Below are 23,616 nucleotides of genomic sequence, written 5' to 3' on the forward strand. Positions count from 1 at the left end.
AAGTTGAAATGCAATTTTCCTCCTTAATGTATCCGAGTTTTATTTTTTTCGTCACAACCTCGAATACATTGGCATTGTCAAAGAGCAGGCTAATGTTTCAATGGACTGATTTACACCAGGTCATTGTTTTTTTATTTATTATGTGATATTGCAGCTATTATACATAATCTGTTTTCTCAGTTTTCAGAGTAAAAAGTACAATATTTACCTATGTGATGTAGTGGAGTAAAAGTATAGAAAATTGTAAATCCTCAAGTAAAGTAGAAATACTTCAAAAATGTTACTAAGTTGAAATATTACATTGTATAGGCCTACTTCAGACACGACAGTGACCGGTGGGAAGTCAGAATAGCAAAGTCAGAATTCCTACAAATTCCGTGATTAAAGAAATTAAAGGTAGGGGAAGTGATATTATTATTTTGTTAAAAGGTTAAAGCACTATATTGTGATAGTAATCATTGCTACAGAGCGTTTGTTCGGTCACAGGGGTCTCTCCAGCTCTTTAGTAAACACAATATAGGACATTTTCAGGTAGGTGACACAATTTAAGCCAATCAGGAGAGAGCACTGAAAATGCATTTTCTGTTTAATAAGGAGCTGGAGAGACATGGGAGACTCCTTTTACTGAACAAACACTCTTTAGCAATGAGTACTATCAGAATATAGAGCTATTTAACATTTATTTTAACCAAAGTAAATCACTTACCCTAAAATAACTAACATTCAACATAAAAGAATGAAATATAGTTAGAATAAACGTCATGGCTGTATTACTATTGTTCATGTAACACATTTAACCTTACAACATTGTTAAAAGTATGTTTGTTATAACAGAAATGTGTTTCTTTGTTTTGACACTTCTTATGTTGTAAAAAAAAATACATTATAGACTTGGGTGTCTTTTTAATAGCCGACTTCTGTTGGAGCCATTTCTGCTGCTCTTTCAGAGGTTGTGTGATTCAGAGCATTTCATTTAATATTAGGAGCAATTATGTAGATCTGTAATGCATTTATCCTTAAGAAACATGGTCACAAACTGTTATGTCACACACATGCATAGATATGGCCTCATTTAACCGAACCCAGCGCGACACACTCCTAACATACATTTAGCTTCAGGATTACTGAAACTCTCACACACGTGCACGTGCACGCACGCACGCACGCACGCACGCACGCACGCACGCACACACACACACACACACACACACACACACACACACACACACACACACACACACACACACACACACACACACACACACACACACACACACACACACACACACACACACACACACACACACACACACACACACACCAAACGTATTTTTTATTTTGTTTTATTGTTTGTATTCAATAGCAGGAATTTATAAGTTATTTCAAACTTTAACCAATAACTCATCACCAACAACTCAAACATTAGGTAATGCCAACAATATTGTAGAATGACAATCCTAAAGAATGAAATAATGCCATTACTTAAAACCAAAAAGAGACATATTGACTTTGAACTTGCCAGGGGTATTCACTGATCTCATCTGGCTAATATTTACAGTTTTGTCATAATTCTAGGGGCCGTGTAAACGCCTTTTGAGCTGAGGAAAAATAGCAGATATACAAGCTCATAGCGCGGCACCGAGTGCCGCGCTATGAGCTTGTAGATCTGCTATTTTTGAAAAAACGTGAATATTTGTGCAAATCTTTGAATATATACATATATTTTTAAGTGAACATTTGTAACTCAAAATCTTTGCTTCTGGGGGGTCCCTGGAACAAAATATTTGAGATGGGGGTCCGCGGCCAAATACATATCATTTTGGGGGTCCTTGACATGAAAAAGTTTGAGAACCACTGATTTAGCACAAGTATCTTAGCTGAAACGATGTAAACATGGACTTCCCGTGGCTGTAGTGATGATTCAATGTGGGGTCGTGTAAATGATCAGGTTGTCACATGATCACAATCAGGAGGATCACATGACCAGCGCTGCTCCTTTCCAAGAGTTGAACCGTTTCCGGCTTGAAGCGCCAGGAGCCGCTGCACCTAAATAAATAAAAAACTCCACCGGGCGCCGGGAGCACTGAAGCACGGTGGTCGGGATCTGGGAAAAGGAACGCACCACCAGTAGTAGTTGGCTATTCAAAAATAGCAGATATACAAGCTCATAGTGCGCTACGAGGTTGTAGATCTGCTAATTTTTGTTTTGTTTTAATTGTGCAAATCTTTGATTATATGTATTCTTTTAAAGCGAACATTTGCAACTCAAATCTTTGCTTCTGGGGGTCCCAGTGATTTGTGTTGTTTGGTTGCTATATCAGTGGTGCTCAAACTTCTTCCATGTAAAGCAGTGGTTCTCAACCAGTGGTCCGGGGACCACCAGTGGTCCTTGAGGGGGTTCCAGGGGGTCCCCAGCTAAATGAATAGTTAGGAACCAAATTGACCCTTATGTGTCTGTAACTCTGAGAGTGTACAAATTCCATTTGTACACTCTCAGAGTTAAATGAACACTAATGATGATGATACAGTGTAGATTGGGACCCCCAAGAAATCAAAATGGTTGAGTCCCTGGCATGTCTTTTCAAATGGCGGTCCCTGGGCTAATATGTGTCAATGTGGGGGTCCTTGACGCAAAAAAAGGTTGAAAACCACTGATGTAAAGGACCCCCAAAATGATATGTATTGAAAGATTTGCACAAATTTTCATTTTTTTTTTTCAAAAAAATAGCAGATCTACTGTATATCTGCTATTTGTCAATAGCCTAAGAAATCCAAAAAAAAATACACTTAATGGGTTAAATACAAACGCATGGCGAACTGGCGCTGCCAGCTCAAAAGGCGTTCTGTGGACACAAGCCCCTTACTCGTTTACATTAAAGCCATATCCACTAGGTGTACTGTATTGGGGGGGGGCACACAATTAACCTCAACAACAATGAACCTGCAACAATTAAATTGTGTGGTGTGAGCATCAGCCATTATATAGCTATTATTACGCAACATTTAATATTCCTATTGTTTAAATGTTTCTTTTTTGAGAAATAATATTCACGTCATCTGTGCGGAAAAAAAAGCCTGTAAAATGAATAGAATTCGAGCCCCAGCCCCTAGTGCAGTGGTTCTCAAAGTGGGGGGTCCGCCGGGGACCCCCCTAGGGGGTCCTTGGGAGGGGTTCCAGGGGCGAGCTAAATGACTGATACTTGAGAACTTTTTGTGTTATCCCTCGTAGAATTATTGTATAACTGTAGCTCTGTTAACCCATTAAGACCGGGAACGCATCTGTGTGTCATTTTTAAGATGTCTTTGGCTATTCAAAAATAGCAGATCTACAAGCTCATAGCGCGGCACTCGGTGCCGCGCTATGAGCTTGTAGATCTGCTATTTTTGAAAAATCGTGAACATTCGTGGCACAATCTTGGAATATATCTTTTTTAAAGTGAACATTTGTAAAATATTTAGTTCCAGGAACCCCCAGACGCAAAGATTTAAGTTACAAATGTCAGCAAAAAAAAAAGAAGAAAAAATCTAATATTTCCCACAACTTTTCATGATTTTTCAAAAATAGCAGATCTACAAGCTCATAGCCGCGCTATTTTTGAATAGCCCAACGAAATAAAAAAAACGACACACAGATGCTTTCCCGGTCTTAAAGAGTTAATAAAACATTCAATCAACCAATCACAGCCCTATAGCGACCCCCACTGACCAACCAGTTCACTGGACGAGTCCTGGCTCTGGCGTTGCGTTCTCACACTGCCCCCCCGCGGAGGAGGAGGAGATACCCGTGAGCATGTTCTCGCCTCCTCCATCTTGTGGATCCTCCTCCTGGTGAGATTCGGCGTTCCCAGCGGTCCCGCCGACGACGACCGTGGATTCGTCCACGCTCGGCATCTCGCCCTCGGCGGCGGCCTGTCGTTTCCCTCCCACGATGGCGTCTTCTTTCCACTGGAGGACCTCCTTGTCGTAGGTCTCGCCCATCTCTTTGATCTTCTGCAGCGTCTGCTTGTACGACACGCACAGGCCCTGAGTCCGGAAGCGCTGGAAGCAGCGCTTCTTGTCGTTGGCGTGGAGGAGCAGCGAGTTGCGCACCATGGGCGCGCGCATGTGCCGCGAGCGCGCGTGCAGGACCATCGCCCCGGCCATGGCCGCCACGCGCTTCTTGGTCTTGGCCTCGGCCGTGTCGGCGCCGGCCTTGGAGCCGTCCAGGGACACCGAGGCGGCGCTCTGCAGGAACTTCAGGAAGGTGGGCGCGCTGGTCCGCCACTCCTCCACCAGGTCCTCCCAGCGGAAGTTCTTCAGCGACTGCAGGGACGTCTGGCGCAGGACGGAGCCGAAGGAGTTGCGCGTCACGCCGGCGCACTCCTCCTTCACCCGCTTCATGACCTCCGTGACCACCGAGTCGTAGAGGCCCGGGATGGCCATGATGTCGGCCGGGAGCTTGTTGTAGTGGCCCAGTTTGACGTGGTGCGCGATCTTCTGCAGCGGCCCTTTCTTTATGACCTTCCTCTGAGGGCGGATCCTCTGTCTCAGACGCAGCACGGCGAGCGCGTCTTCGTTCTCCATCTGTGCGTCGAAGAGACAAGCAGCGTTACGTTAACCCCGTTAAGACCGGGAACGCATCTGTGTAACCACTGTAACCAGTATTTTATACTTTGGCTATTCAAAAATAGCAGATCTACAAGCTCATAGCGTGGCACCGAGTGCCACGCTATGAGCTTGTAGATCGGCTATTTTTATAAAAATCTTGACCTGCAAATGTTAGTTTGAATAGATATAGTGTTTAAAGGCAACACTTGTAACTCAAATCTTTGCTTCTGGGGGGGTCCCTGGAACAACATATTTTGAGACGGGGGTCCACGGCCAAATACATATCATTTTGGGGGCCCTTGACATGAAAGAGTTTGAGAACCACTGATTATAGCAGTATACGTTTTGTCATAAAACTGTTAGGATTAAGAAGACATTTGTAGAATCCCCAGAAGCAAAGATTTGAGTTACAAATATATATATATATTCAAAGATTTGCACAATGTTTCACGATTAAAAAAAAAATGCAGATCTACAACAAGCTTGTATATCTGCTATTTTTTTTAAAGCCGAAGAAATCTAAAAATGACACAGATGCGTTCCCGGTCTAAATGGATTAAGAAACTCAACACATACTGAATACGTTAGGCCAGATGTTACACAAAGGGAACAAAAGACTAACCTCTGTGGGGTCTGATGAGGAGGACGGTGCAGATCTCTTTGCTAAGATGGAGATAACCCCCTGAAGGAACAAAAACACATTAGACCAAAACCAAAGGCACACCAGTAATGATAATCAAGAGTAAAACGGGATGAATCAATGAGTCTCTTTGGTGACACGAATGCACTTCATGTGATTTGTAGAAAACATGGATGACGCTGATGATGATGATGATGATGCTGATGTGAAGTAGTGATGAATTCATGTTCCAAAGCTTTCTGATGGAGACAAACCTTGACTTTTTCAGGAGACCACGTCACCGGAACCTTTGTCAGTCCTCTGTCAACGGGTCTTTCATCAGCTCTCTGAAATTATGTAAGACAAAAATATGGACGCTTGTAACAGAAACAAACAGAAATACAATACATCAGAACCCCCTCCACAGAGGTCAAGTGTAGTCAGTCAGAAGTCAGACCTGGTCTGCTTGCTTTACAGTTGAGGAGGAGGATGGAGGGACGGTCTTTAATGAAAGGTTTGCAGCTGCTGCACCCTAATGGAAAAACCTCCCAAACTAATTTGACCAGGGGCTCAACTGAGTTGACTAAATATCACCAGCTATAGGCAGCATCATGGAACGTACTGCAGCATCATGGAAGAATAGAATATTTTGATTAATGTGTATAATTCTGCCCTATGTTGACTTGATCTTTAGTTTAACTACATTGTTTAGTTATGTTTCTGTTTGACAATTCAGTTTTTTCTGGCATTCTACTGTTTATTGTCTTGATATGAAGCACTTTGGGTTGCAATTTTTGTATGAAAGGTGCTATACAAATAAAGTTATTATTATTATTATTATATTTTAATCGTGATTAGAGCTTCCGAGTCCCAGACTGTATGACCAGAAACATTTGAAATTTGTGCGAGGCAACAGTCTGGCCACGAGAGACACTACCCATCCTATAACTCAGTGGTTTTCAACATTTTTCATGCCAAGGACCCTTAAATTGATATACATTTGGCCGCGGACCCCCATCTCAAAATGTTTTGTGCCAGGGACCGCCAGAAGCAAAGATATCAGTTAATTTTCGTTTAAAAAAAAATATAAATATTCAAAGATATGCACACTTCTTCAAGGTTTTTCAAAAATAGCAGATATACAAGCTCATAGCGCGGCACTCGGTGCCGCGCTATGAGCTTGTAGATCTGCTATTTTTGAATAGCCAAAGCTAAGTGGTTAAAAATGATTGTGACGCTATTAACTAATTTTGCTGGGGACCCCCTGGTACTCCCTCAAGGACCACTGGAGGTCCCCGGACCACTGGTTGAAAACCACTGCTATAACTATTAGGAGCAGTGAGTGCCATCCTAAGGCGCTCGGGGCGCTCGGGAAGGCAGACCTAACCCTAATAAAATGAGAAGTTTGAGAACCCCTGCACCAGATGATACATACAGTAAAACACGACCAACCTGGACAGACTGCGTGGAGGAGGAAGGATCAGCTGCCTTTGCTAAAAGGCCCATGGTTGCACCCTGGACGGGACACAAGAACACATTAGAACAGATCAAAGTCATGTCATGTAGTGATGAATGCATGTTCCAAAGCATTCTGATGGAGACAAACCTTGACTTTTTCAGCAGACCACGTCACCGGAACCTTTGAGCCCGTCTGTCCTCCTCTGTCAGCGGGTCTTTTGTCAGCTCTCTGAAATTAAAGAAGGTAGAAATATGGACGCTTGTGTCAGTAGCAGTAACACTTTTTTTTAAACACAGTTCATCAGTTTGTTTCAGCTTGCTATGAAACCCCTCTACAGAGCAGTGTCTATGACGAAGAATGTTCGTCAGCTACCTATTTACCTATTTTCACTGACGAAAACTACATCAAAACTAAGCTATGATGACTAAAACTAAGACTAAATATATTGACAATTTTGTCAACAAATAAAAACTAGAGTCAAATGTTAGTGAGGGACTAGTGGAGAAGAGATCCAGTAGAACTAAAAGACAAGTCATTTTATGTTTGGTTGTGCTCTGAAAATAGCAGATCTGCTATTTTCAGCATGCAACCAAGGGTAAAATCAGCCATTACGACGGCATCAAGGCACCGCCAAAATACATTATAGTCGACTAAATCAACTGTAGATTTAGTCGACTGTAATCTTTTTTTTTTATTAAAATATTTTTTGTCCCACGATTTTGTAACCCTTTTTTCACCCGGTGCCAATTTGCTAAGTGATCCTGGGCACTACACTCCCCCCACCAGCCTAGGGAGGCCAGGGCCGAGCTCATGCCTCCTTCAATGCATGAGAGCCAACTGACCTTCTTGTCACCTGACAGGGGGGAGTTCCCTGGTTGGACGTAGCGCGTGGAAGGATCACGTTATTCCAACCAGTTCCCTTCCCCTCCATCAGGCGCCCCGGCTGACCAGGGGGAGGCAGTATAGTGACCAGGATTACTACATGTTTTTGTGAGGGTATTAACTACCCTAGGAGACACGGGGAGAACATGCAAACTCCACACAGAGTAGGCCCTTTCGCCAACCCCACCTAGGGTATGGGCGCTGATGACGCGGAGGAGAAGACACGCCCCCAGCGCCTACAGCGTCCCCGGCGGGAATCGAACCCAGGACCTTCTAGCTGTGAGGCGACAGCGCTACCGACTGCGCCACCGTGCCCCCAGTCGACTGTAATCTTATGATATTTAGTCGACTAAAACATTTCAGTCAACACCGCTACAGAGGTCACGTGTAATCAGTTAAGATCTGGTCAGACCTGGTCTGCTGGGGTTCCAGGTGAGGAAGAGGAGGATGAAGGGACAGGAAGAGTCTTTAATGAAGGGTTAATTACAGCTGCACCCTGATGGGGAGAAAAAAAAACAAAAAAACAGATTATACCAGGGGCTTCTGCCAACTGAGGGCCCTTTCAGTCGGCCTTTCCAGGGTTGGTACTTCACACACATTTTAACCAATGAATTGTCAAGACTATAGCATAAGCCAGTGGTTCTCAAACTTTTTCATGCCAGGGACCCCCAAATTGACACTTATTAAGGGACCCCCCCATAAGAGAAGATTTTTTATGGCTCTAGCATTGATTCTCAACCATTTTAATTTCAAGGACCCCCAGTTTGACATGCATTAGCCTACGGACCCATATTTAATGGCATTTATATCTCTGGGACCCCAATTCATATTGTAAAATCAATGTTAATTTAACTCTGAGAGTGTACAAATGGAACCAAATGGACCCGTTAGGGTCCATTTGGTTCCATTTGTACACTCTCAGAGTTACAGACCCATAAGGGTCCATTTGGTTCCTATCCATCATTTAGCTGGGGACCCCCTGGAACCCCCTCAAGTACCCCTGGGGGTCCCCGCACCCCACTTTGAGAACCACTGGCATAAGCGTTCCAAAGTATTTTACCCCATTTCCAGGCCTATAGCAATCATATGGTACAATAATGAGGCTCTCACTACAGTGTGCTCTCACTGCCCCAAGACAGACTCCAGAGAATACGTCACGTGACAAAAAGAACAGATCTACAAGCTAACAAGGTATCACGGTGCAACATGTTAGCTTGTAGTCTGTAGATCTATGATCTATGCGACGTCCTGTATATACATTAGGCCAGGGGTCTTCAACGTTTTCAGCCCAAGGACCCCCTAGCTGAGAGAGAGATGAAGCGGGGACCCCCTCTGTATTGTATAAAATCGTGTTTCAGATTCAACTTTTTTTGTTTACTTGGTCTGCTCTTTTTTCCCTCTAAACCAAACACCTCTTTGCCAAAAATAGCCGATCTACAAGCTCACAACGCCTCGCAGCGCGAGGCGTTGTGAGCTTGTAGATCTGCTATTTTTGGCTAAAGTTCTCCTCAGAAAAGGGATGCTAGGGTTCAAGTGGTCAAGGTAAAAAAAAAACATCATATCACACAAAGATTAGGCGGACTCCCTGTAGTAACTCTGAGGACCCCCTAGGGGTCCCGGACCCCTTGTTGAAGACCCCTGCATTAGGCCATGCACACAGCTGGTGCAGCACAGCACTACATTTTACAATGTTACATATTTCACATCATATTTTGGATTTTTATGAACAAAATCAAAAGCCAAAAACAATGCATTTCCAAACATTTTCCAAAACATTTGATGAATTCCAAACCTTTTCCTTTTCAATTAGTCTAATGGCTAAAATGGAGTTTAAAGTTACAATGGGTTTGTATAGGAAGGGGGCGTGTCTGATGAAATGAATACCAAATATCTAAATACTGAATCAAGCCACTTAAAAACTGTGTGGGGTGAAGCACAAAAGCCTGAGTAGACGTTAAAATGTTTGAAAGTGAAATATCCCTTTAACATTACAACACATGTAATTATTTGATTGGAATGTGCAAGAAAACATCTGTGAAATAAAAAATCCACCTTAATAATGATCTTGCATACAAAAAAAGATAAAAGACCTGACTTCTTATTTGGAGGGCTAAAAACTTTTTCGCCGGGAGATTATTGTTCAGTGCCTACTGTTACAACCTCATCCTAAGGGAAACACTGGACATTTATCTGGAGGAATGGGGTGAGCTATCATTGCTATATTAGACCCCCCCCAAGCTTATATAAATGCACGTTCAGAAGCATTCTGAAGGAGACAAACCTTGGCTTTGTCTGGAGACCACCTGACCGTAACGATTGAGCCTGCCTGTCCTCTATCAGCTTCCTGAAATGATGTAAAACAAAAAAGGAATATATAAAAATACGTACGCTAGAGGGCGCTCTTTCCTAACCTATGAATGATCCCTTGACTGCAAGAGAATAATGGAAGCAGAAATGATGACGTCACACTCCCATGTTATGAGATGTAGAAAAACACATCTTGGATTTCTTCTCTCAGACTGCGTTTTTGGTGAAAACGAGCCATATTCAACTGCCGATAACAACAGAATGGACGATCGTGGTAAAAACAAAATGTTTCCGATAGATAGACGAGACCCCCCCCCCCCTTCCCCCAGACAGCTTTTGTTTACATCCATGTCCACAACGTGGTTTCCGTGGCGCTCCGTGGATCGTCAAAATAAGGTAAAAACGCTGGCAGAGGTGGATGAATTAATGCAGTGGTTCTCAAACTTTTTCATGTCAAGGACCCCCAAATTGACACTTATTAGCCCGCGGACCCCATTTGAAAAGATAAGCCAGGGACCCCAATAAGAGAAGAGAAGATTTTTACAGCTCTGGCAGTGATTCTCAACCATTTTAATTTCAAGGACCCCCCAGTTTGACATGCATTAGGGCTACGGACCCTCATTTAATGGCATCTCTATCTCTGGGACCCCAATTTATATTGTAAAATCAATGTTAATCTAACTCTGAGAGTGTACAAATGGAACCAAATGGACCCATTAGGGTCCATTTGGTTCCATTTGTACACTCTCAGAGTTACAGACCCATAAGAGTCCAGTATGGTTCATATAGCTGGGGACCCCCTGGAACTCCCTCAAGGACCCCTGGGGGTCCCCGGACCCCACTTTGAGAACCAATGAATTAATGAATCAATACAGAGAATGTGTTAATACACTACAGACGTGTAATCAGTTAGAAGTCAAACCTTGGACATCAGTGCATTGGTAACTTCTGTCCAGTCAGCTCTCTTTACAGGTGAGGAGGAGGAGGATGGATGGACAGGAGGAGTCTTTTGCTACGGGAGTAAAAAATAGAACAGCGGTTCTCAATCTTTTGTTTTATTCCAAGGACCCCCATAACTCTGAGAGTGTACAAATGGAACCAAAGGGACCCATTTGGTTCCATTTCTACGCTCTCAGAGTTAGTCAAGTCATCTGTATTTATACAGCACATTAACCAAAGTGCTTTCCAATCAACGATGACCAGCAGCAACATGACAGTCAGCCACATAGAGGCAAAAACAAGTAACTCACAGCTAAAACTGAAAATCTATCAAAAATAGTTCAAAACACATCTAAATGCATGTAGTTGAAGGACAGAGTGGACATGAACCATGGGGCATCCTCACACAGAACTAAAAGCGAGGGAGAATGGGTGGGTTTATAGACTTGGATTTAAAAATGTCTATAGTGGGTCAGGACTAAATGTAGGGCAGCTACAGAGAAAGAGCCCTGGTCACCTTTGGTCTTTAGCCGTGTTTGAGTCGTGTTACGGGTGGTCCATTCGGGACCCCCTCGAGGAACCCTGAGGGTCCCTGGACCCCACACAACTTTGTATTACACCAAACACATCATCATCTCCCCCAAATGGTACAGAGTCTACAGACAAACCCCCTTCCCCCCCGGGCCGGCTAGATATCACATTTACATGTGTTGAATGTATTTAAATCGATGTCACTTATCCTGCCTTCTAGACTTGAGGCCGATTCTAAAAACGCCTTCTAAATCCTGACCTAAGTTTTCTGAAAAATGTCTAACTTATATTAAAAAAATCACACCCTGTGTGAAGGTAGCGGCGCCTCATCGATATGTGTTTATAATGTGTTTATAGCCACGTGTCACGTGAAGCTTGACCAATCACTTTGTTGACGTACGCACCTGACCAATCAGAACGTTGACGCACACGGACAAAGTCAGGTATAGAGCAGGATCCGCTCTAGCGCCGCTAAAAATGTAATTTCTGATCTGATCACGGTGTGCATAAATTCAAAAGAATTTAACTAACAACTAAAATGACACAGAGGTGTTCCTGTGTTGAAAGGTATAACAACGTATAGGGTACAAACACATACCCTATCAGGCCTGTTGCGGCGCATTATGGCAGGTGTAGCGTCAGGGTCAAAGGTCTTTGCTGAGGGACTTGTAGATGCACCCGGTCCCTGATGGAAAACACAACATCATATTAGACCAAACCAAACACACAGCTCACCACCTGTAATTAAAAGTAGTAAAAAAGTAGTAAAAAAGGGAAACTTCCACTTGTGTGTGTTTTGTGAGCATTTTGATCGAAAACAAACCTTGAATTTGTCTTGGGGAAACATCACCACGACCTGCCCTCCAGCAGCCTTCTGAAAAAATAGAAAATAAAATAAAGTAGATAGCAAGGGTAGACATTCATTTGCCACTGGCCAGTGGCTTTTCAAGATCACTGGCCCCACCATTATAACCACTGGCCCAGGACCCAGTTAAAGCCAAACGTTTAACTAATATCGCCATTTTAGCCGTCTCATTCTGTAGCCTGTGTGTGCATGCACATGCTTTTTTTCAGTGTGTACTTTGTTTCTTTGCGACTCTGTGTGAACGTGTCTTGATGAGGAAGAGGTCAGACCTGTGCAGGCGGTGCGGACGTCAGCGGAGCTCGTTGCTTCACAGCCGGAGACGAGGTTGAAGCACCGGCAATGGGTCTGGTTGCTAAAAGACCCATAACTCTACCCTGATAAAACACACACATTATTATATTAGACCAAATCATAGCTCTACCCTGATAGAACACATTATTATATTAGACCTGATTTGAACACATTATTATCAGGGACGTGCACAGATAGACTCTAGGTGGTGCTAGAGCACCTGCCCTTTGCCCTCTTGACCAGAAGTGCCCTTTTGAAAAAAAGAAAACAAACGTGTTTTTTTTCCAGTTTACAGCAGGGGTCTTCAACAGGGGGTCCGGGACCCCTAGGGGGTCCTCAGAGTTACTACAGGGGGTCCGCCAAATCTTTATGTGATATGATTTTTCTTTTTAACATAACCACTTGAACCCTAGCATCCCTTTTCTGAGGAGAACTTTAGCCAAAAATAGCAGATCTACAAGCCCACAACACCTCGCAGCGCGAGGCGTTGTGGGCTTGTAGATCGGCTATTTTTGGCAAAGAGGTATAGGTGTAGAGGGAAAAAAGAGCAGACCAAGTAAACAAAAAAAAGTATAATTTACTTGAGCACCTGCCCCTCAAAATGTCTGTGCACGCCACTGATTATTATATTAGACCAAATCATAACTATCCTGATAGAAGAAACACATCATCTCCCCCCCAGGTGGTACCAACGAACCTGGCTCATGAACCCAGCTCATGATGGACTAATACTACTTATGAATTAGGGGTGCTACAGTTAAATCAAACTAATCGATGTAATCGTTGATAAAAATTACAAAAAAAGGTTGATCGTCGATTTATTTTTAAATTAACCGATTAATAATTGATCAATATTTTGGGCATGTCGTTATAGGAGAAAAGTTTAAAAAAAAATATCTAAATATACTAAAGATAGCCAATCTACAAGCTCACAACTGTGACACAACCAGCTATTTCTGATTGTTTGTGAAAAAGTAATCAATACAATAATCGCTAAGAAAATAATCTATAGTCGCAGCTTACCTCGCAAAAAACAGCTCCCGTCACCTGCAACGATAATTAAGAGCAGGGTTAGAAAATAACATATTTTTCCGTAGGGAACCTTGTAGGTGGTGAGCAGTATTTTGAAAAGGATTCTGTATTTTTCATGTGATTTGAGGAAACATAGATGATGCAGTGTAGTGATTTATTCATGTGCCACAGCATTATGATCCAGACAAACCTTGAATTTTGGAGGAGACTTGAACTTGGGAGCACACCGCGTCATTATGACCTTCTGCTTCATGTCGGCTCGTCTGTCGTAAGCCTTCTGAAATGATGTTAAAAAATAAATAAAAAATAATAATAATAAATTACAACAAGAGTTCAATTGTATTGTTCTTAACAGCTACGGCAAAGTATTGTACAAATTAAAACACTTACAGGCCCACAGAGATCTTTAAAAGGAAAATGTTATATTATGTTTCTAATCCCAGTTCCATTAATAATAGAATTAAAATATTCTCTTATTTTTTTACTTAAAAAGGCCGTTTCTGTTGTCTCTTGTATTTTTTGTATTTTATGCAAACAATGGATATTGCAACAAGATCATGTCTTAGTCTCAGCTGAGCTATTTGTGTTATTTAGCACAATAGACGGATTTCCGCGCGACGTCATCACAGAGCAGAATGCGCAATCTGCGCATGCTCGGGGGAAACGAATTGTTGCGCCGTTCACTCTGTTGTTATGTTCGGGAGTTAGATAGCCATAATTCTGCTATTATAGGCATAATAGGCATAATGCTGCTATTATATACAAACAGATCCAACTTCCGACAAATCATTTTTATTGAGTAAACAAGGTATTACAAACTGCATAATTTAATCTACTTTCATTCAACCCGGTGAAGATCATTTCTTTTTTGAATGGACATTTGACCAGAGCTGCTGCGGGTAATGGCGCCCTCTATAGGCTTCCCCCTCCTCTGCACGGTCATATCCTCTCATGTTTACTAACAGGAAACCTGTCTATAGAGTGTGCCACAAATCCTGAAGGGGGCGTCAACAAGTGTCTTTTGGTAGCAGTGGACATCTTTGAGGGGTATAAACCAGGTTGACTTAACATTGCCCAAAACAAACATGTCTGCGCTACTATGCCACGCCCCCCGTGGTGAAGACGTGTTGGCACGCTCTATAGGTGATGAAAACATAACGATAGTCACAGTTGATATGCATATCCACAATCATGACTAATAGATAGATAGATAGAGAGATAGAGATAGAGATAGATAGAGATAGATAGAGATAGATAGAGATAGATATAGATATATAGCTGTATACATGTTTTAGCACAGCCCTATAGGCCAACTCTAATCAGGAAGAAGACAAACCTGGCCAGACTTTGCGGTCGTCAGTGGAGAGGTCCCTTCTTGTTTAATCTTTGAACGGAACTGAGAAGGGAAAAAAAACATAAGACCAAATTAAAACCATCATCTGATCTCCCCCCATGCAGCTGGTAGAGACAACCCCCCCCCCCCCACCCCATGGCTCACCAATGTGGACTAATCATGCCATTGAATAGATTACATTTACACATAGGCTATTGAATGCACTTGAATCTACACTTTACCATTCATCAGGGGCTCTCATCCATGCTTTCAGGTGTGAGATCAGAGTACAGTAAAGTAAGCGCTACAACAAGGTAAATAGTCACATAAGTATAGAGTGCAGAGAGAAAAGTAAAGAAACTAGGAGGATAGCATGTAAAACAATGAGGCTAGCATCTGCCTACTCTAAATAACATGCTCAAAATGACATTCAAAATTGGCAGTGAGTCTGCAGTTCTGCAGAATCTGTCCCTGACCCTGCCTTCTCTCTTAACCCATGAATGCATCTGTGTGTCATTTTAGATTTCTTTGGCTATTCAAAAAATAGCAGATATAAAAGCTTATACTGCGGCACCGAGTGCCGCACTATGAGCTTGTAGATCTGCTATTTTTGGAAGAAAAACGTGAAAATGTCTGCAAATCTTTAAATACATACATTTTTAACTCAAATCTTTGCTTCTGGGGGTCCCTGGAACAAAATATTTTGAGACAGGGACGGGGGACAGGGGCCCCCTGGAGAAATACATAACATTTTGGGTGGTCCTTGACATGAGAAAAGTTTGAGGACCACTGATATTATAGCAACATAAGTTTAGTCTTTTTTAACTGTTAGGATTTAGAAGTAATTTGTAGAATCAGCCAGAAGCAAAGATTTGAGTTAAAAATGTTCGCTTTAAAAAACATATATATATATATTCAAAGATGTGCAAAACTTTTCACGATCTTAAAATAATAAATGCTGATCTACAAGCTCAAAGCGAGTCCTGCGACGTGTTTTGAGTTCGTAGTAAATCTGTATTTTTTTTATCCTGGGGTTCAAGTGGTTCAAACATCTTACCGTCTTGCGGCGCATTATGGCCGGAGCGGGGTGCGGTTCCCCCGGTCTGCCGCGCCGCATTATGGCGGGTGAGGAGTGAGATTCAGCCGCCCTGCGTTCGCGTTCAGACTTGTAGCGCTCCGGCCTGTAGCGCCGCATTATGGCAGGTGAGGGGTCAGCGTCTTTCAGCATCTTTATCTGTGCATCAAACAGACAGAGATATAACAAATAACATTCAGAGACTTACGGAGAATTTCGGACTAGCCTTTTTCTTATAACCCATTGAGACCTGAAGCCGATTCTACATGTCTCCTAAATCTCAACAGTTTTCTGAAAAACGTATGTTTCTACATCAGTGGTGCTCCATCTTTTTCATGTCAAGGACCCCCAAAATTATATGTATTTGGCCGCAGACCCCCATCAAAATATTTTCTTCCAGGGACCCCCCAGAAGCAAAGATTTGAGTTAAAAATGTTCGCTTTAAAAATATATATATTCAAAGATTTGCACACATTTGCACGATTTTTCAAAGATAGCAGATCTACAAGCTCGTAGTGCGGCACTCGGTGCCGCGCTATGAGCTTGTATATCTGCTATTTTCGAATAGCCCAAAGTGTAAAATAATGCTTTCTTAGCTCAAATCAAAAAATGACACAGTTCCAGGTCTTAATGGGTTAATTTGTTGCTGTCGGGCAGAAACCAGTGCTCTGTTGTTTTTAGCTGCGGTGGACTCGGGATGGAGTTATGAACCTTTTCTACTGTTACCACTCATCATAGGACATAATAATACTATCATATAAAAAGGTAAGGAAAAGGCTAGTCCGAAAACCGAAATTCTCCTTTTACCACATGCAGTGACATTATTGCACTAGTTACATACACAGGAAGAAGAAAGGAACACGTTGGGTTTAGTGTACGGTTGCTTTACAAACCTTTACCTGTTTTGCATAGCTGTTTCTTTGGTTTCGTTGCTTTGCACCAGGCGTGGAGGCTGATGGAGGGGCAGGAGAGGTCTTTGCTAGAAGGTCCATAGCTGCACTCTGATGGAACAACAACACAGAACCATGAATAATCGTCCAAATAGTAGTGAGTACTGTTTGTCGAACTGTAAGAGTTCTGCCCTATATATATATATATATATATATATATATATATATATATATATATATATATATATATATATATATATATATATATATATATATATAATCTAACATCAACACTTTTCGTAGCTGAGAGAGAGAGAGAAGAAGCAGGGACCCCCCATTACACAGTATACAATGTTGCAGATTCAACTTCCATAGATGTATCCATCAAATACCTGGTTAATCCATCTGTGTCATTTTAAGATTTCTTTGGCTATTCAAAAATAGCAGATATACAAGCTTGTATATCAGCTGTTTTTGACATCTAAAATGAATCCGGTCTTAATGGATTAAACTGATTTTGTGTGTGTGTGTTCACACGGCCAGTTGCTTCTTTTGGGCCTGTTTCTGTAAACCCAATCGCTCGTTTTTCTCTCGCAAACCCCGTCAGCAGAGGTACTAACCAGAGCGGCCACGGCAGCATCAGAACACAGTCTGGCCATCTTGGAGGGAGGCTCGGCAGAAGACGCGTCTTCAGAGATGTTCTCCTTCTGTTGGAGAACATTGAATAACATTAAAAAAAATCGAACTTATAATACAAAATACAAATAAACGCTAACAACTTTTCAAGATAAAAACAAACTGAATTTTATTCAATTCAACCGCTTAAAAGGGATAGTTCACCCCAAAAAAAATATTTTTTCTATGGATTAGTCACCCCATTGAGACTTGAGTTCATGGATATTTTTTTGTTTTGTCGCATTCCTAAGCCAATAATTTGATGACCAGAGTACCATCAAATAGGCAGTTTTTGTGTCTCCTAACAGAACCACTGCATCAAATTATTGGCTTAGGAATGAGACAAAAACAAAAAATATCCATGAATTCAAGTCTCCATGAGGTGACTAATCCATAGAAAAAGTCATTTTGGGGGTGAAGTATCCCTTTAAGCCCTATTAGACATTTTTCAAAGGTAGTTGATCTACGAGCTCACAACGTGCATTGTGAGCTTGCAGATCTGCCATTTAAAAAAAATTACCCTTTTGACATAAAGTATGCTCAAAGTCAGGACACATGGGCTGCATAATTGCAGATACGAGCGCTGTAAAACAAACCAGATAATGGGCGATATATGGGGGGCGTGGCTCTACAAAGACCAACCTGTGGGGATGAAGACAGATCGGTGGGGTCTCCTGTCCTGTCCGGTGTCTGTCCAGCAGGCTGGGAGGGGGGGGATCTCTTTGATAAAAGGCCCAGAGCTGCACCCTGATCACAGATGGTAACAATTAATCAACTATCAATTCATTTGACACTTAATTAGCCCTTACGTACTTCCGTCGTATGACAAATTATTATAGCTATAGTCTGTGGTGTAAGGTAACTAAGTACATTTACTCAAGTACTGTACACTTAAGTACAATTTTGAGGTATTTGTACTTTACTTCAGTATTTCCCATTTCCAATACTTTTACTTCTACTCCACTAGGCAAATCTTGTACCTTTACTCCACTACAATTATTTGAAAGCTACTAGTTACTTTTCAGATATGATATTATGAAACATACATTAACCACTTTAGCCCTATTTTATACATAGGCTATTTGAAAATAGCCGATCTACAAGCTCACAACGCGTTGTGAGCTTGTAGATCGGCTATTTTCAAACATTTTAGTACTTTTACTTTTGGTACTTTAAGTACATTTTGATGCCAATAGGTTTGTACTTTTACTCAAGTAAATTTTGAATTCTGGAGAGATTTTTATATTGCAGTATTGATACTTTTACTTAAGTAAAACATGTTTAGTACTTTTTCCATCACTGGCTATAGTTAGTTATGATGCTGCCTCAATTGGTCTGTGTTTTTTTTAGATTAATTCATGGTCCAAAGCATCTTGTTCGTGATGACAAACCTTGACTTTCTCAGGAGACCACATCACCGGAATCTTTGACACTTTCTGTCCTCCTCTGTCAGCTGCTCTGCTGTCAGCTTTCTGAAATTAATCCAAGAGCATACCATTTATGAATACGCCAGTGTTGATTTTGTCGACTAAAACTATGACGGAAAATGTCTGTCATAAAACGTACGAATACTAAATAAAAACTCTGCAATGATGACTAAGATTATGACTAAATATACTGACGATTTCGTCAACAAATAAAAACGGGACAAAAATGTTTGGGAGGAACTATGAGAAGAGATTCAGTAGAACTAAGAAAGGTCATCATGGGTGCGTGCGGTTGTCACAGACCGAAAATAGCAGATCTACAAGCTCACAACGCGTCGCAGCGCGACGCGTTGTGAGCTTGTAGATCGGCTGTTTTCGGCATGCAGGCTAAGTGAAAATTGTCCATTTCGATGCCACACGGCCCGCAGAAAAACACATTTTAGTCGACTAAATCAACTGTAGATTTAGTCGACTAAAGTCTTATGATATTTAGTCGACTAAAACTATCAGATGACTAAAATATGACTAAAACTAAACAGAATTCTATTCAAAAGACTATGACTAAAACTAAACAGAATTCTATTCAAAAGACTATGACTAAAACTGAATCAAAAACCCTTTTGGTTTGTTTCGGCGCGCTATGAAAAACCCTCTACAGAGGTCAAGTGTAATGAGCTAGAGGTCAGACCTGCACAGAGGGCGGGGGGGTCAGTACGGTGGTAGTTTCTTTCCTGTCTGCTGGCTTTCCTGAGGAGGAGGAGGAGGAGGAGGAGGGAGGGACAGGAGGAGTCTTTGATGAAGGGCCCGCAGCTGATCCACCCTGACGGAAGAAAAAAAACACATAATTTAGACCAGTGGTTTTCAACTTTTCTTCATGCCAAGGACCCCTAAATTGATATACATTTGGCCACAGACCCCCGTCTGAAAATGATTTGTGCCACGGATCCCCCCAGAAGCAAAGATTTCAGTTAAAAATGTTCGCTTTAAAAAAAAACATATATTCACAGATATGCACACATTTTCGAGATCTTTCAAATATAGCAGATCTGCAAGCTCAATACATCTGCTATTTTTGAATAGCCAAAACTAAGTGGTTAAGTTCTCATTCACCCGTACTAGAGACCAACCCATAGCAGATGTTTGGGTCCAATGCTGATCCCCATTTTTAGAGAGTCACAGAAATAAAGCTCACATTGCATCGCAACGTGATTTGTGAGCTTGTAGATCTTCCCACCAGAATATGGATGCTGGGGTTTAAGAGGTTAAAACAACCCTTACCTTTTTGTTTGCAGCGGGTGAGGAGGGAGTGGCAGTAGATGACACTTTCTCCTTCTGTGCATTAAGAAATACATAATTATAAAGAGACAAAGAGTAGAATAACATTAAGAAACTGAGTTCTCTCTCTCTCTCTCCTGATTGTATGAAATTGGTATCCCAAACTTACAATGTAGTTTCTGTTTACTAAAGAGCTGGAGAGAGGGGGAGACCCCAATTACACTTAACACGGTGGTTCTTGAATTTTCATATCAAGGACCCCGACGGATCCCCCACTTTGAGAACCACTGACTTAAAACACTCCATAAATATCTAAACAGCGTTCTGTACATTTGAAACTATAGGTTACCGGGTAATCAATGAACCTTGCATGTGTCTAAAAACAACACGCTATCTAAATCAGTGGTTCTCAAACTTTTTCATGCCAGGGACCCCCAAATTGACACTTATTAAGGGACCCCCCATAAGAGAAGATTTTTTACGGCTCTAGCATCGATTCTCAACCATTTTAATTTCAAGGACCCCCAGTTTGACATGCATTAGCCTACGGACCCCTATTTAATGGCATTTATATCTCTGGGACCCCAATTCATATTGTAAAATCAATGTTAATTTAACTCTGAGAGTGTACAAATGGAACCAAATGGTTCCATTTGTACACTCTCAGAGTTACAGACCCATAAGGGTCCATTTGGTTCCTATCCAGCATTTAGCTGGGGACCCCCTGGAAATCCCTCAAGGACCCGGACCCCACTTTAATTCAAGACCAGACCAACCTGGCGGACAGAGTGTGGGGAGGACAGATCCGTGGCGGTCTCTGTAGCGTCTGCTGGCTTTACCGCTGAGGAGGAGGATGCTGGGGCGGTGGAGGAGGTCTTTGCTGAAGGGCCTGCAGCTGCATCCTGATGGAACAAAAAAAACACATTATTAGACCACCAACCAACCAATGCTTCTCCAACCTTTTATGGATCATCAGGGTCAACTTGAGCATCTTGAACAGCGCCAGTTAACTCAATTATTAATTCTGCAGGATACTGCAGTTATAGCCCTGAAACATGACTGTCATATCATGACAGTCATGGCGGAGCTTCAACCTGGTTTTGGCACTTTCTCCATTTTACAACCCATACATCTACATCTACATACATAAACGTTCACATTTCAAATATAAAGTGCTGACCCCATGGCCACAGATGTCACAACTGGAATCCGGTGGATCTAAGTATCTTCCGTATTGTTCAATAAAAAGCATTTTCATACAAATTTACTTCGATTTTCCTCCATATGCTTTCAATTACGTGACCCCATCGGTTGGGAGGTGATATGACGGCACTAATATAGAGTACTTATTGATATGATGGCACTAATAAAGAGTATTTATTGATATGATGGCACTAATAAAGAGTATTTATTGATATTAGGGCAATAATAAAGAGTACTTATTGATATGAGGGCACTAATAAAGAGTACTTATTGATATGAGGGCACTAATACAGAGTATATTGATATGAGGGCACTAATAAAGAGTATATTGATATGAGGGCACTAATAAAGAGTATGTATTGATATGAGGGCACTAATAAAGAGTATTTATTGATATGTTCATTTAGCCGTAAGAACAATTCAGTTTAAAATGACGTTGGCTGGAGTTCGCCGCCCGCCACAAAAAAAGAGCAGATCTACAAGCTCTACAACGCGTCGCGCCGCCACCCACGGTCAGCTTGTAGATCTACACAGTCGTAGTCAAGACGTCACGACGTTAATAAAAGAACGTAACGCCGGCTCTTCTCTTCTGCTGCGTAACGCTATGACAACTCGCGTTGAATGAATTATCGCGAGTTTGTCCAAAAGAACAGATCTACAAGCTATCGCCACGTCGCGTCTCGACGCGGCGATAGCTTGTAGGTCTGTTATTTTTTGCGCGAGCGACACCGCCGTACCGCTCGAGCGTTTCTTTTTCTTTTTTTTACCGTGGCGTCTCCGTCATGTCCGGATGGATCTGGTTCTGGTTCTCCTCGTCGTGTAGGCCTGCTGCTCCCCTTCACGCGGACTCCTTCTGCCGCCGCTTTCTTCGACGCCATCGAAGCCTTTGAATTAAAGCAAATCAAAGTGGTTTGAATCTCTACGAAGGGGTTTTATCTGGTTCTTTGTCCTCGCAGGTCGAGCTCTTTTACTCGCGTCGCATCGCGCCTTAGTTTTCACCGTCCGGGAGACTAGAGGCTGTTTTTGGCCCCTATCGGCTTTGTCCCTCTGCACATCCGCTCTGCACCGGATACGGAAACAACGGCCGCGCGTGCGTGGGACGTGTGCGTCATAGGGAGTAGGTGGGGTCTATAATAATAATAATAATAGCTTTTTAAACTTATATTGTGCCTTTCAAAAAGCACAAGGACGCTTAACATCAGCAAAAACAAGCTGCCGAAAGCCTGTGTGAATAAGCTTGTCTCTTATTTAGCCACCATAAACCTGTGTGTATAGTGGCTAATAATATTAATGTTATTATTATTAGTTATTATTATTTATAACATAATTTCATACTCTCATTTGATCATTATCATTGATTATAATATTACCCCCAAAAGTGTGGTGAAGGAAAGCATTGGATTTGTTTCTGTTTATGGTAACCAATGAGAGCGTTTCCCCTAATAGTCCAGTGGTTCTCAAAGTGGGGTCCGGGGACCCCCACGGTTCGTTGATCTATGAACCCTACCCAACGACAAGCATACAGGTCACAACAATAGAGTATATAATATAACACTTGTTTCCATTGTGTTCCTCACATAAAAACATGACAAATATAGGCTATAACTAAGTAGGCTACATTATAGAAACACTTGTCATAACAAAAGACCTGAAAAAGAACCTAAAGACATGGAAACAAAACAAACCTTTAATAATAATAACATGTTAAAAGTCTCCCTGCATCTGAGCCTGCTGTCAGTTTGGCTGCAGTGTCTTGGCTGTTCCACTGGGTGGCACCAATGTACCTGAAAGTTCCCTTACCTGTCATTCAGAGTCCTGAATTCATACAGGAAACCAGGCATTGATTGATTGATTGATTTTTGATTGATTGTTTATTTATTTCGAACACTGTTAAAAGACAAAAGAAATACATAAAATAAACATAATACACATAAAAGATATGAAAACAAATACATGTACTCTGGGGTGTTCGAAAAGGGCATAGGAAGAAGTTGAAAACTTATCTAGTCCTATCCCTTATTGCTTTTTCAAATATATATATAGAAATTCTTTATTGGAAATAACCCCTTGAGATGTACCATCTCGTTTTCGAGGGGATCCACAGATTACAGAGATACATTTTTCATACATTTAGACACAACATTTAACAGGCAGTTCAAACAACATCAACAAAACAAAACAAAACAAAAAAGGCAAAACAAAACAAGACATACAACAATAACACAA

At 41.8% G+C, this 23,616-nt stretch overlaps 1 protein-coding gene across 4 annotated transcripts; it reads right to left on the reverse strand.

The window, feature by feature from the left end:
• Positions 1-1,672: 1,672 nt before the first annotated feature.
• On the reverse strand, positions 1,673-22,429 carry LOC311065317 (uncharacterized protein). Of its 4 annotated transcripts, none has more exons than XM_084085588.1 (23): positions 22,158-22,429; positions 20,964-21,089; positions 20,191-20,244; positions 19,601-19,732; positions 18,877-18,957; positions 18,128-18,232; positions 17,431-17,517; positions 16,820-16,921; positions 15,903-16,079; positions 14,849-14,908; positions 13,703-13,786; positions 13,504-13,527; positions 12,459-12,563; positions 12,148-12,198; positions 11,923-12,009; positions 10,777-10,866; positions 9,829-9,891; positions 7,960-8,043; positions 6,813-6,893; positions 6,659-6,721; positions 5,482-5,553; positions 5,210-5,269; positions 1,673-4,563 (listed from the first exon to the last, which is right to left on the reverse strand). In XM_084085588.1, exons 1-23 carry the CDS (start codon positions 22,266-22,268, stop codon positions 3,715-3,717), a joined length of 2,748 nt encoding a protein of 915 aa, XP_083941714.1. In that variant the 5' UTR covers positions 22,269-22,429; the 3' UTR covers positions 1,673-3,714. The 4 variants fall into 4 exon arrangements, with proteins under 4 accessions (XP_083941714.1, XP_083941713.1, XP_083941712.1 ...); XM_084085587.1 differs by having other exon boundaries at positions 12,148-12,195; positions 13,703-13,789; XM_084085586.1 differs by having other exon boundaries at positions 13,703-13,789.
• Positions 22,430-23,616: the final 1,187 nt, after the last annotated feature.

Source organism: Gymnoscopelus microlampas (assembly GCF_963454915.1).
Source record: "Gymnoscopelus microlampas genome assembly, chromosome: 18".
NCBI classification, from domain to species: domain Eukaryota; kingdom Metazoa; phylum Chordata; class Actinopteri; order Myctophiformes; family Myctophidae; genus Gymnoscopelus; species Gymnoscopelus microlampas.